We start from the raw sequence: 14,861 nt of genomic DNA, 5'->3' as shown, positions 1-14,861 counted from the left end.
ACTTAACAAATTATTCTGCTGTAATATACCATTAGGTATATTCTACCCTAAGATCATTTTGCTGGTTTGAAAACTTCTAGGTGGGAGAAGATTTAATTTCAGGATCAGTCTATACCCAGACAAGCTAACCAAGTTCCTTTAACAATCCAAAATTTATTTTAGTTGAGAATTTAAGCAAACAAGTTTGAGGTTTACTTTGCTGGGGTGGTGAGGGGGAGTGGGAGCTGGTGTGATTGGTCAAGATAGCAGAACCATTAATAGTAATGCCACTGACAGACAAAGGGGCATGGTTAGATTCTCTCCCATTGGAGATGGTAATTTTTATATTTCTATTACCTATGCTCTTACAATCGAAACATGCTTTGACTTGTCACAGTGCAGTTACACCCCCCCTGCCAATCGGGACACAATATCACTGGGTAGAGCAGGGAGTTGACAATTAGAATGGAACATATTGCTGTAGTCCTCATGATAAATGTGGGCACAGTAAGAAGTCTCACAACACCAGGTGAGACTTCTTACTGTGCCTACTCCAGTCCAACGCCGGCATCTCCACATCATGATAAATGTGGATTTGGGAAAACTTTCTGAGAATAGCTGACAGGTAGTGTGCACAGATGTAAGGTTTTTAATAGAGATATATACTGTATATACTTGTGTAAAAGTTGACCCCATGATTCTTGGCCTAAAAAAAAAATCATAGTTTTTCATAGGCCTCTCATAAAAGTCAATCCTATTTTTTCAGGGATCAAAGTCCAAAAATTTCAGAATCAAAGTAGAATCTCTACAATCACATCAAAAACCTTAATTCCTTGTTCATCAAGGTTACTCTTGCCATATTGCTTCCAATTCCTACTTGTCAATTAAGGCAGGAAGAATGAAGATTGATTTTAATCTTTGAGGGGAGAAACTGACAGGTTGGACAAGCGTAATAAATATTGCAAATGGGAAAGAGGATGCAGAGGTCAGCGTTCACAGTGAACTTTACATAATGAAAGCATCGTCAAGGTCTAGGTTGAGGGCTGGGAGCTGTCAGCGTGACATGTTCCAATAGCATGACCCTTTCTTTTGCTTTCCCTTTCCTCGTCTCCAAGCAACGTTGAAATCACAAGTACCATCTCTCTGGGGTATGGTGTGTGTGTGTGTGTGTGTGTGTGTGTGTGTGTGTGTGTGTGGGGGGGGGGGGGGGGGGGTGGAGGGGGTGGGGGGAGGAGGAGGGGGGGAGGTGGGGAAATGAAAGGTACTCCTTAATAGATAGAGAAAGGGAGAAAGAAAGCTCGAGAGTCATGCTAGGTGTGCCGGTGGGTGTGTTTCAACTGAAAGTAAGCCCCTCAAAAATATTACCCCTGTAAATCAACCCCTTAACTTTGAGTGTAAAAAACTGATCTCAAACATTTGCCTTTGCAGTGTGTATTTTTACAATAATGAATAAAAGTAGTTTGGCATGTTTTCTCAAAAAACATAATTGAGTCTGCATTCTACTGTGTGCTCTGAATGCGCTAATTAACAGGTGAATTGCATAATGACTGGGAACCATCATAACTATCTTCAGTGTTTCCTCACCTACTTAATGAAAATTCCTATGTTGAAATACGAATCAATGCTTAGTGTATTGGGCTACCTTTTAAGATATTCAAAGTTCTCTTGCTGAAATTGGAATGATTTGATACTGTGCCAGAAGATTGATTGTATTGAAGTTGCTAATTTTGCTGAAGTATAATGGCCTTAGGACAATTGAGCAACCAATACACACCTTACATATTTATTTGCAGTCATATGTGCTTTGTTTGACATCTGAACAAATAGAAACTCTTTAGAATAGTTAAAAAAATATTTCTATACTTTCCCTAGTATAATGTTACTTGTGCAAGCAATAGTGAATCATAGAATCCCTACAGTGCAGGAGGAGGCCATTCGGCCCATCAAGTCTGCACTGATTCTCCAACAGAGCATCCGACCCTTTCCTGTCACCTCATGTATTTACTCCGCTAATCCCCCGAACCTACACATTTTGCAACACTAAGGGGACGTTTTTACTATTGCGTTGCGCCAGTTTTCGGATGTGAAAACGTGGTAAACTTGGATGTGAGGCGAATAGCGCGATCTGCGCCCCCGTCCACGCAGATTCCCACTTTACCAAGGCCCGAAAATGGCTGCAATTGTCACCGTGACCGAAACAGGCGTGACGCCCATTTAAGTGCATTGACGTCAAACTTACGTCAATGCATTTAAACTTTACCAGCAGTTCCCCCTTTACCATCGCATTCGCGCATCCAGATTTGGTACGAAACAGGCATGTTCGGCAAAGGTCTGTTTCGGGCACTTTCTAAAACGTTATTACAGCTATTCTTCTTTCAGAATCAAGCGGACAGCTTTTCTCCAGCCAGTTGAATGAGCCTCCACCATGGACAGCTTCTGCAATATGATTCACCGATATCAATATTAAAATTGAAGGGTAATAATTCTTTTCTTGAGATGGTACATCCTAATGTGTCATTCTTTCATATACTTCTTATCCTAACAGTATGCATAAATTGTAGTAGTATTGGTCAAATCTAACAAATGTTTCTCCAAATTGCCTGATTTTAATTCTGAACTCAACGCTTAGGATTCTCTTAATTTGCACAAAGACAGACTGGCAGGTAGAAATAGAAATAGGAAAAGCACCAACTGATATTTAAGAATCTAGCTACATCATTAAAAACTAGCTTGTCCGTGCAAAAAGATTATCGAGGGGGCTATTGGAATGTTGGGGTTTCGTAACAGGAAGTACAGAATAAAAATACAAGAAGCAAAATTGGATTTATGCGTTATTTGGAACCTTGCATTTGAAAAGGAAGTATACTTATCTGGAAAGTTTGAGTGTTAAACTATATGGAGAGAAGAGTGGATCAGAGAGCTTCATTGTTATCTTTTCCCCTTGTTTTTGATAAGGAGTGGGATCTTGAGCTCGCATGCTCTGTCCACGAGATTGTTGGCGGGGGCTCAGGATCCGGCAAAACCTGGAAATGACAAATCTCGCCAGCGAGATCGCGATCTCCAATTTTTGCCACCCCTCGCCAGCGACATAATCAGGTTCACTCCCATAATGAGCGAGAATCTTATTTCCATTCATTTCAATGAATTTAAATACAATTAAAGATCCCCCTCACCAGATCTGCCCCCTCACTAGATTTTTGGACCTTGCCGACGTGAAGCCACCCAGACAGGAACCTGTCCTGAGGATCCCCCTACAATTAAAGATCCCCCTCACCAACCCTGGGCAGTGCCAACATGGCCGTGCTAAGGTGAGCCTCGGATGGGCCATAGAGGAGACTCACGTGTGAGGACTCATCTATTTGTGATGGTTGGGGGGGGGGGGGGGGGGGGGGAGAGGAAGGAGTCACTATGAAAGATGGGGATACCAGCAATGATCATGGTGAGGGAGGTGGGGGAAGAAGGGGGTGGCGATGCCAGCTATAATGGGGGTGGGGGGCGGGGGGGGTGCACAGATCTGTCTGTGGCAGAGTGGGGTGGCGGGGGGGGGGGGGGGGTGGCAGGGAGGGGAGATTAATGCTTCTTTCAGTTACGCAGTGGAGTCGGGAGCCTCTGCCTTGCCAGGCTAACGGTGCAAACCCTACCCACTCATTTTATTTGACAGTTAACGGGACAAGATCTGGAGAGAAAACAGGCCAGTGGAGCTGGAGAGTTCCACACCACTTTTCTCACAAGAACTGACACCCTGCCAAATTCTGGTAAGATCCTGCCCGACATTTTTGCTAAAACTCACTTCCACATCTCTTTTTAAGCACTCATGGCCAGCCCCAACTCATTTCATGTGGATTCCAGCTTAAGTTTGGCAATTCCTGTGTCAGATGCCTTAACATTCAGATATCTCTGTGACATTTGGTGTTACTCCATTCATTGGTCTCAGTTTTTCATGAGATTCAGCCTGGCCATCACTTGGTTTGCTGACTCACGGCCAAGTACTGGAAAAGTAGGAAATTGGCCAGGATCCCACATGGCTGTCGCAAAGCATTGAGATGATGCACAGGTGATTGATATGGGAAGAGAGGAAGAAGGGGAGAGGATGAGGTAGAATGTAGCGGAGGGGCTGGTGAAGGGGAGAGAGGAAGAGCTTAAAATAGATGGAGATGGAAAGGGAGACACAGAGGGAGAGATGGACAGAGGGAGTAACTTTATACGTTTACTGCAATCTTCATTGTTCGACCGGAGCAAGCAGAGAGGGAGCGATTCAAGTGAGGGAAGCTGAGGGTAAGACAGTTTGATTTTTTACCTTACCTTTTCGCGTTTTTTTTTCCCGTGCAGCAGGAAGCAGGAAACTGGAAGTAGGCCGCGGAGAGGCCTGGGAAGGTTTTTTTGCTCAATAAATTTGAACGGGGAGGAAACCCGAGGCTCTACACGTGTAGAGTCTCCCACCCTCCCCCTCCTCAAAAAAAAGACTCGGAGTGAGAGCAGGTAAGCTTTTTTTTTTTCTCTCTTTCGTTCTTAGTAAGGGAAGTTAGTAGGGATGTCAGTGCAGGCAGTGCAATGTTCCTCCTGTGGGATGTTTGAGGAGAGGGGCACCATTAATGTCCCGGCTGAGTACACCTGCAGGAAGTGCACCCAATTCCAGCTCCTTGAAGACCGGATTAGGGATTTGGAGCTGGAACTGGATGAACTCAGGATCATTCGGGAGGCAGAGGCAGCTATAGATAGAAGCTACAGGGAGGTAGCTACTCCTAGAAATGATTATATGTGGGTGACGGCTAGAAGGGGCAAGAAGCAGTCAGAGCAATGATCCCCTGGATCCCTTGTTCCTCTGTATAACAAGTATTCCATTTTGGATACTGTTTGGGGGGGGGGGGGGGGGGGTGACTTAACAGGGGTAAGCCATGGGGTACAGGTCTCTGGCACAGAGTCTGTCCTTGTTGCTTAGAAGGGAAGGGGGAGAGGAGTACAGCATTAGTTATTGGGGACTCCATAGTTAGGGGGATAGATAGGAGATTCTGTGGGAGCGAGAGGGACTCGCGGCTGGTGTGTTGCCTCCCAGGTGCCAGGGTCCATGACGTCTCGGATCGTGTTTTCGATATCCTTAAGGGGGAAGGGGACCAGCCCCAAGTCGTGGTTCACATAGGCACCAGACATAGGTAGGGATGGGGATGTAAGGCAGAAATTCAGGGAGTTAGGGTGGAAGCTTAGGGCTAGAACAAACAGAACAAAGAACAATACAGCACAGGAACAGGCCCTTCGGCCCTCCAAGCCTGTGCCGCTCCCTGGTCCAAACTAAACCATTCTTTTGTATCCCTCCATTCCCACTCCGTTCATATGGCTATCTAGATAAGTCTTAAACGTTCCCAGTGTGTCCGCCTCCACCACCTTGCCTGGCAGCGCATTCCAGGCCCCCACCACCCTCTGTGTAAAATATGTCCTTCTGATATCTGTGTTAAACCTCCCCCCCTTCACCTTGAACCTATGACCCCTCGTGAACGTCACCACCGACCTGGGGAAAAGCTTCCCACCGTTCACCCTATCTATGCCTTTCATAATTTTATACACCTCTATTAAGTCTCCCCTCATCCTCCATCTTTCCAGTGAGAACAACCCCAGTTTACTCAATCTCTCCTCATAACTAAGCCCCTCCATACCAGGCAACATCCTGGTAAACCTCCTCTGTACTCTCTCCAAAGCCTCCACGTCCTTCTGGTAGTGTGGTGACCAGAACTGGACGCAGTATTCCAAATGCGGCCGAACCAACGTTCTGTACATCTGCAACATCAGACCCCAACTTTTATACTCTATGCCCCATCCTATAAAGGCAAGCATGCCATATGCCTTCTTCACCACCTTCTCCACCTGAGACGTCACCTTCAAGGATCTGTGGACTTGCACACCCAGGTTCCTCTGCGTATCTACACCCTTTATGGTTCTGCCATTTATCGTATAGCTCCTCCCTACATTATTTCTACCAAAATGCATCACTTTGCATTTATCAGGATTGAACTCCATCTGCCATTTCTTTGCTCAAATTTCCAGCCTATCTATATCCTTCTGTAGCTTCTGACAATGCTCCTCACTATCTGCAAGTCCTGCCAATTTTGTGTCGTCCGCAAACTTACTGATCACCCCAGTTACACCTTCTTCCAGATCGTTTATATAAATCACAAACAGCAGAGGTCCCAATACAGAGCCCTGCGGAACACCACTAGTCACAGGCCTCCAGCCGGAAAAGGACCCTTCCACTACCACCCTCTGTCTTCTGTGACCAAGCCAGTTCTCCACCCATCTAGCCACCTCCCCCTTTATCCCATGAGATCCAACCTTTTGCACCAGCCTACCATGAGGGACTTTGTCAAACGCTTTACTAAAGTCCATATAGACGACATCCGCGGCCCTTCCCTCATCAACCATTCTGGTCACTTCTTCAAAAAACTCCACCAGGTTAGTGAGGCATGACCTCCCTCTCACAAAACCATGCTGACTATCGTTAATGAGTTTATTCCTTTCTAAATGCGCATACATCCTATCTCTAAGAATCTTCTCCAACAACTTCCCCACCACGGACGTCAAGCTCACCGGCCTATAATTACTCGGGTTATCCTTCCTACCCTTCTTAAATAACGGGACCACATTAGCTATCCTCCAATCCTCTGGGACCTCACCTGAGTCCAGTGACGAGACAAAGATTTGCGTCAGAGGCCCAGCGATTTCATCTCTCGTCTCCCTGAGCAGCCTTGGATAGATTCCATCAGGCCCTGGGGATTTGTCAGTCTTATATTCTCTAACAAACCTAACACTTCCTCCCTTGTAATGGAGATTTTCTCCAACGGTTCAACACTCCCCTCCGAGACACTCCCAGTCAACACATCCCTCTCCTTTGTGAATACCGACGCAAAGTATTCATTTAGGATCTCCCCTAGTTCTTTGGGCTCCAAGCATAATTCCCCACTTTTGTCCCTGAGAGGTCCGATATTTTCCCTGACAACCCTTTTGTTCCTAACGTACGAGTAAAATGCCTTGGGATTCTCCTTAATCCTGTCTGCCAAGGAGATTTCGTGACCCCTTTTTGCCCTTCTAATTCCCCAGAGTTCATTCCAACAGAGTTGTTATCTGGGGTTTGTTACCCGTGCCACGTGACAGTGAGGAGAGGAATAGGGAGAGAGAGCAGTTGAACACGTGGCTACAGGGATGGTGCAGGAGGGAGGGATTCAGATACCTGGACAATTGGGGCTCAGTCTGGGGTAGGTGGGACCTCTACAAATGGGATGGTCTACACCTGAACGAGAGGAGTACCAATATCCTGGGGGGGAAATTTGCTAATGCTCTTCGGGAGGGTTTAAACTAATTCAGCAGGGGGATGGGAACCTGAATTGTAGCTCCAGTGTACAGGAGGTTGAGAGTAGTGAGGTCATGGATAAGGTTTCAAGGTCGCAGGAGTGTACTGGCAGGCAGGAAGGTGGTTTGAAGTGTGTATACTTCAACACCAGGAGCATCCAGAATAAGGTGGGTGAACTTACAGCATGGGTTGGTACCTGGGACTTCGATGTTGTGGCCATCTCGGAGACATGGATAGAGCAGGGACAGGAATGGTTGTTGCAGGTTCCGGGGTTTAGATGTTTCAGTAAGAGCAGGGAAGCTGGTAAAAGGGGTGGAAGTGTGGCATTGTTAGTCAAGGATAGTATTACGGTGGCAGAAAGGACGTTTGATGAGGAAGCGTCTACTGAGGTAGTATGGGCTGAGGTTAGAAACAGGAATGGAGAGGTCACCCTGTTGGGAGTTTTCTATAGGCCTCTGAAAAGTTCCAGAGATGTAGAGGAAAGGATTGCAAAGATGATTCTGGATAGGTGTGAAAGTAACAGGGTAGTTGTTATGGGAGACTTTAACTTTACAAATATTGACTGGAAAAGCTATAGTTCGAGTACTTTAGAGAGGTCAGTTTTTGTCCAATGTGTGCAGGAGGGTTTCCTGACACAGTATGTAGATAGGCCAACAAGAGGCATGGCCACATTGGATTTGGTACTGGGTAATGAACCAGACTAGGTGTTAGATTTGTAGGTAGGGGAGCACTTTGGTGGTAGTAACCACAATTCGGTTACGTTTACTTTAGCGATGGAAAGGGGTAGGTATATACGAAGGGCAGGAGTTATAGCTGGGGGAAAGGAAATTATGATGTGATTAGGCGAGAGTTAGGATGCATAGGTTGGAGAAGGAAACTGCAGGGGATGGGCACAATTGAAATGTGGAGCTTGTTCAAGGAACAGCTACTGCGTGTCCTTGATAAGTATGTACCTGTCAGGCAGGGAGGAAGTGGTCGAGCAAGGGAGCCGTGGTTTACTAAAGAAGCTGAATCTCTTGTGAAGAGGAAGGAGGAGAATTATGTAAAGATGAGATGTGAAAGCTCTGTTAGGGTGCTTGAGAGTTACAAGTTAGCCAGGAAGGACCTAAAGAGAGAGTTAAGAGCCAGGAAGAGACATGAGAAGTCTTTGGCAGGTAGGATCAAGGAAAACCCTAAAGCTTTCTATAGGTATGTCAGGAATAAAAGAATGACGAGGGTAAGATTAGGGCCAGTCAAGGATAGTAGTGGGAAGTTGTGCGTGGAGTCTGAAGAGATAGGAGAGGCGCGAAATGAATATTTTTCGTCAGTATTCACGCAGGAAAAAGACAATGTTGTCGAGGAGAATACTGAGATACAGGCTAGTGGACTAGGCGCGATTGAGGTTAATAAGGAGGAGGTGTTAGCAATTCTGGAAAGTGTGAAAATAGAAAAGTCCCGGGCCGGATGGGATTTGTCCTAGGATTCTCTGGGAGGCTAGGAAGGAGATTGCAGAGCCTTTGGCTTTGATCTTTATGTCGTCATTGTCTACAAGAATAGTGCCAGAAGAATGGAGGATAGCAAATGTTGTCCCCTTGTTCAAGAAGGGGAGTAGAGACAACCCTGGTAATTATAGACCAGTGAGCCTTACTTCTGTTGTGGGCAAAGTTTTGGAAAGGATTATAAGAGATAGGATTTATAATCATCTAGAAAGGAATAATTTGATTAGGGATAGTCAACACTGTTTTGTGAAGGGTAGGTCGTGCCGCACAAACCTTATTGAGTTCTTTGAGAAGGTGACCAAAAAGGTGGATGAGGGTAAAGCAGTTGATGTGGTGTATATGGATTTCAGTAAAGCATTTGATAAGGTTCCCCATAGTAAGCTATTGCATGGGATTGGGGGTGATTTAGTGGTTTGGATCAGGAATTGGCTAGCTGTAAGAAGACAGAGGGTGGTGGTTGATGGGAAATGTTCATCCTGGAGTTCAGTTACTAGTGGTGTACTGCAAGGATCTGTTATGGGGCCACTGCTGTTCGTCATTTTTATAAATGACCTGGATGAGGGCGTAGAAGGATGGGTTAGTAAATTTGTGGATGACACTAAAGTCGGTGGAGTTGTGGCCAGTGCGGAAGGTTGTTGCAGGTTACAGAGGGACATGGATAAGCTGCAGGGCTGGCTGAGAGGTGGCAAATGGAGTTTAATGCGGGAATGTGTGAAGTGATTCACTTTGGAAGGAGTAACAGGATTACAGAGTACTGGGCTGATGGTAAGATACTTGGTAGTGTGGATGAGCAGAGAGATCTCGGTGTCCATGTGCATAGATCCCTGAAAGTTGGCACTCAGGTTGATAGGGTTGTTAAGAAGGCATACGGAGTGTTAGCTTTTATTGGTAGAGGGATTGAGTTTCGGAGCCAGGAGGTCATGTTGCAGCTGTACAAAACTCTGGTGCGGCCGCACTTGGAGTATTGCGTACAGTTCTGGTCGCCACATTATAGGAAGGATGTGGAAGAATTGGAAAGGGTGCAGAGGACTTTTACTAGGATGTTGCCTGGTATGGTGGGAAGGTCTTATGAGGAAAGGCTAAGGGACTTGAGGTTGTTTTCGTTAGAGAGAAGGTTAAGAGGTGACTTAATAGAGGCATACAAGATGATCACAGGATTAGATAGGGTGGATAGTGAGAGCCTTTTTCCTCGGATGGTGATAGCGAGCACGAGGGGACATAGCTTTAAATTGAGGGGTGATAGAAATAGGACAGATGTCAGAGGTAGGTTCTTTACTCAGAGAGTAGTAAGGGCGTGGAATGCCCTGCCTGCAGCAGTAGTGGACTCGCCAACATTAAGGGAATTTAAATGGTCATTGGATAACCATATGGATGATATTGGAATAGTGTAGGTTAGATGGGCTTTCGATTGGTTTCACTGGTCGGCGCAACATCGAGGGCCGAAGGGCCTGTACTGTGCTGTAATGTTCTATGTTCTACCATACTAATTTCCATACTGAAATAAACTAGCACTGATTAATTTACACAATTCTCACCTTTTTAAACAACATGAAAAATGTGTGCTGCCTGTTCAATGAGTCTAGCAATGAGTCATTCTTTTTCAATAATAATTACTGTTGGTACCTTTCTATCTGCAATTTAGAATGCACTCTCGCACTGTATGAATCTAATTTTATTTTGCAGCGAAACTAAACAGCAATCAGGACTATAGCAAAGCAGTATGTTAATCATCTTTTAATTGTATGTAATGGGCCAAGAACCTTTCTCTGGGAGAGTAATATTTGAAGTGGAATATGGAGACTACAATATGTAATTTTCAGTTACCGAGCAGCGTCATATATTTTGGCCATGTCTTTTGGCATGCATTCTATTGAATAGGTTGAAGATCTTTTGTTACATGAAAGGCTTGGCAGTCATAGATTTCTGGTCTGCAGATAAAGATTCAGCACACAATAGAATATTGAGCTATCAAGCTTATCAATACTACAGATACGATTGATATTGGTTATGATAGTACTTTTCAGAGACTACAGTAATGAAACAAAAAGCAAAATAAATTCAGATACAGAGCACAATGATCTGTTTGGTTCTGAATTTTTATGATTGAAACCACACTCCTGAGTTCAATAAACCCTCCCTCCAGAATATATTGTCCTAACATTTCCTGCAGACCTGTGCTTTGCACTGTGCAAGTCTTGCCAAATGAGAATAATTATGAGATTCATTTAAAGTTGTGCCTTGGACATCATCTGAATGATTATGGTGAGCTGTGACACCTGTATGATCTAATAGGACAGCTCACTGTTCCTCTTGAGCAATTTGGGCCATCTGTACTGTCAACAATTCTTGCAGATCTTGCAAGGTGGGGAGCAATGAACAGAATGGGGTCAAATGGAGAGCGCGCGATGGAGCTAGAAGGAGTATGCATACTCCTCCTGGTTGTATAATAAAGCAAGTTCAAAAGAACTGAAACATAATGTATGCTGGTTCCTCCCTTTAAATTAGGCTATAAGAGGGACTAAAAACTGCAATGCCAATTCATTCAGTTTCTCACCAATTCTGGAGGGAGGCCTTAGGCAAGTGTTAGATCCCTCATTAGCACACAAGGAGCCTCAAAAAATAATGAACTTGTATTTATGTAAAACTTTTATGCCCTTAAAACATCTTGAAATGCTTTATAGCCAATTAAGTACTTTTGAAATGCAACCTCTGTTGTAATGCTGGAAACAAATGCTGCTCATGGTGGCCACTGAAGTTGCATGAATATTGCCACGGGACTCAAATCTGGTTTTTATTTGCCCCATTTCATGCTGGAGATAGGTATGAAATAAGACCCAATTTCACCCCATTGGCTTGATCTGAAATTTTGTTTAGGTATCTTAAGTTACTTGTGCAATTTTCTAACTAAAAGAGAAAATTTCGCATTTAAAATATTCCTGAAACTGAATAACTCTTAACCATCTTCTGCAAGTGATAACATTCAGCAGAATAAAACAATTTGAAATTCAGAATTGAGTTGCACAGATCATGCCAATTGATGCAGATGGGGTAAAGCCATCGACTGGGCCACCTCTGATGTTCCTGATCAGTCTCTCTCCCATCTTCATCTGTGAGCAATATTATTTGAAATATACTGGTACTTTTTTTAAGGCTGTGAAAGCTTCAAGTGATTAAAAGTTCTTCATAAGAATTTTGATAGTCGTGAAACAAGATACAGTAACTCAAGGGCTAGATGTTAGTATACTCTAGTTCATAACTAGAGTACAAGACGTTTCTGGTATAGAACAATTTTTCATATTTACACATTTTAATCTGGAAGTAATCTTTCATTTTTCTGTTCTGGGCATTACAACATTTACATATAACAGCATCATTAAGATAACAAAAGAACATTATTCTTGTATACTCATTAAAATAAACAAGAATGGTCGATGTTACAATGTAACAAGAAATCACAGGTCCTGGCCTTCCGTTTGATCTCATACCCACGGAAATACAGAAATTTGTCACCCTTGGGGCCGCACGGTGATTAGCACTGCTGCCTCACAGCGCTAGGGACCCGGGTTCGATTCCCGACTTGGGTCACTGTCTGTGCGGAGTCTGCACGTTCTCCCCGTGTTTGCGTGGGATTCCTCCGGGTGCTCCGGTTTCCTCCCACAGTCCGAAAGACGTGCTGGTTGGCCATGCTAAATTATCCCTCAATGTACCCGAACAGGTGCCGGAGTGTGGCGACTAGGGGATTTTCACAGTAACTTCATTGCAGTGTAAATGTAAGCCTACTTGTGACACTAATAAATAAACTTCAAACTTAATTTGACTGTCCAAGAAACTTTGGTTATGTTACCGTTTGTCTTTTGAGGCCAACTGGTCTAACAAATCCCTCCATACAATATCCTTTTCTGTCTTGTTGAAGAACTTCAATCGGATTTTCCTGAAATAAAACAAAAGCACCTATAAAAAAGTTACCTTGTACATCTAATTATAATCAGCATTTTACAAAAGGTTGTTTGATTGACAAAAAAGGGTAGCTTAAATAATAGCAGCCCACTGGGGGATGCAGTGCTCCAGAAGGCAATTTGCAGTTCCTGTTCTTTCAATAAGAATAATGAGAAGTCAGATATATCTCGCTTGGGAGTAGAGAACAAAGAATGACAAGTCATTCTTAACTGTTCCCTCTGCTGCACATTAATTCCAATTCTTAATTCACAACACCCATCTCAACAGTGCAATATTTTAAACCGGCAAGGCTGATTGGATAGGGATAAATTCAGATTAGGTTGGAGTATGTTGTTGAGGCAATGTGAAAAAAGTCACATCACAGGTGCCAGAGTGCGGTGACGAGGGGATTTTCATAGTAACTTCATTGCAGTGTTAATGTAAGCCTATTTGTAACAATAATAAATAAACTTTAAAAAAGACATCTGATTCGAGACTGCGTTGTGCCCTCAATGCAAACGTGAGGCCCTATTTTCATCTTGTTTGGGCCATTTCGATCCATTGTTTACTGGTTTCTAAAAGTCAACCCATTCACCCAGTATTCCAGTCTTCAGAAGACAGATACAGGCTGGAGTGGGGTCTGTTGCTTCCTCAGGCAGGCCCAAGTAGCAATGGAGAGAAGTCAATGGCAAGGCTCATGCATTAAAGGGCATGGCTCCATTTAGTGGACATTGGGCCCAGTTTTATTTCTAGTTGTTAGGCCCTCCAGCTTTCATCATTCAACTTCTTCCCACCCATCCACCTCCATGTCCTTTCATGTCTCCCATGCCCCCTCACGCAGAATGAACTATACACACAATCAATGCACCATATTATAACACTGGCAAGTCTTTGAAATGCTCATGGAATTATAATGTAAATATCAGCTGTTTAAAAATCCCTTTGAAAACATTTGCCCTCTTACATTCGCATACACCTATCAATCAGATGGACGTCTGGCCATCTGTCCAGCCTATTTCTACTGACACAGTTGCCAAATGGCTTCATGCTTGGCTGAGTTCCAAGACTGACTGATGCAATCAATTACACAATGTTAAAGGGACTACTGGCTTTGCTTGATTGACAGTTTTTTCCGTCATAGCGTATCATTCTTTGAAATGGTTTTTCGACATCTGTTTATTTGAATAAGATACTCAGGAAGTTGAAATACATTGCATAACTATTGAGCGAGTGTCAGGTCACAACCCGCTACATTTCCCAACCTGGCAAAAATGGCGGGTGGATGGAATTGAGGGAACGCCTTCCAGTTTGCTCAGTGTTGGTGGACAAAAATTCAACTTGTGACATCCGATAATAAAAAAAGTTCACTATCTTCGCAATAGGTTTCTGTTAGTTATAGTTATGGATATTGACAAGTGCATGTTGAGGAAGAGGGAGTCCTTCTAATCATTGCAATAAATACACTTCCTTCAACTGATAGCTATGCAATGTACTTCAACTTCTGAGCATCATGAAACTTGGGGAGGAAATTAAAGATCTTTGAAATATGGATGAGAAAATGTATGCTTAAAATTTCATATACTGATCACAAGAGCAATGAAGAGGTGCTTGGAATTGCAAGAGCAAAACAAAATTCTAAAAATTGATATCCAGGAAAGAAAACGTCAGTAGTTCAGCCATTTGATCAGAGCTGAGAAGCTACAGTGATCTCTTCTGGGGCGCAAAGTCAAGGGCAGCAGAAAGAACAGTCAATCTAATCATAAAGTGGATGACGGAAGTTACAGTTCAGGTGCAGTCGAGCTACAGCGGACGTGCGAGAGTGGCACAAGGCAGACAATGGTGATATAGCATAACAGCAGATCTCCTGGTAGGAGTAGCTACAAGCAGCAGCAGTATATCATTGAAGAATCATTAGTGGACTGCCATAACAAGGTCATACCCTCATCGCTCAAAAACATTTCCATGTCAACCCCCAGTATACGGACTTTCAACTGACGGCAAAAATAAAACCATGTATTGAAAACATGCTGTCAATTCCAAATTTGATAATGGGAGCAGGAAGGTAGAAGGATAAAAGTAAAAAAAGGCTTTTAAATAGGACAAGGTTGCAATAAAATATATTAGAGAGCAAA

General features: G+C 43.8%; 1 protein-coding gene across 5 annotated transcripts in view; it reads right to left on the bottom strand.

The window, feature by feature from the left end:
* Nucleotides 1–14,861, bottom strand: part of cyb5r4 (cytochrome b5 reductase 4) — a 120,148-nt gene that overhangs the window by 15,060 nt on the left and 90,227 nt on the right. For 3 of the 5 annotated variants that reach the window (XM_078212455.1, XM_078212454.1, XM_078212453.1), the window contains exon 14: nt 12,638–12,724. In XM_078212455.1, the coding sequence (XP_078068581.1) occupies nt 12,638–12,724 (87 nt within the window). Of the gene's footprint in view, nt 1–12,637; nt 12,745–14,861 lie in introns of all 5 variants that reach the window. The other 2 variants (XR_013497752.1, XR_013497753.1) reach the window with 1 other exon arrangement.

Source organism: Mustelus asterias, chromosome 5, assembly GCF_964213995.1.
Source record: "Mustelus asterias chromosome 5, sMusAst1.hap1.1, whole genome shotgun sequence".
Classification (NCBI taxonomy): Eukaryota; Metazoa; Chordata; class Chondrichthyes; order Carcharhiniformes; family Triakidae; genus Mustelus; species Mustelus asterias.
The sequence above is the reverse complement of the archived record's forward strand: the minus strand, read 5'-3'. Positions and strand labels throughout refer to the sequence as shown.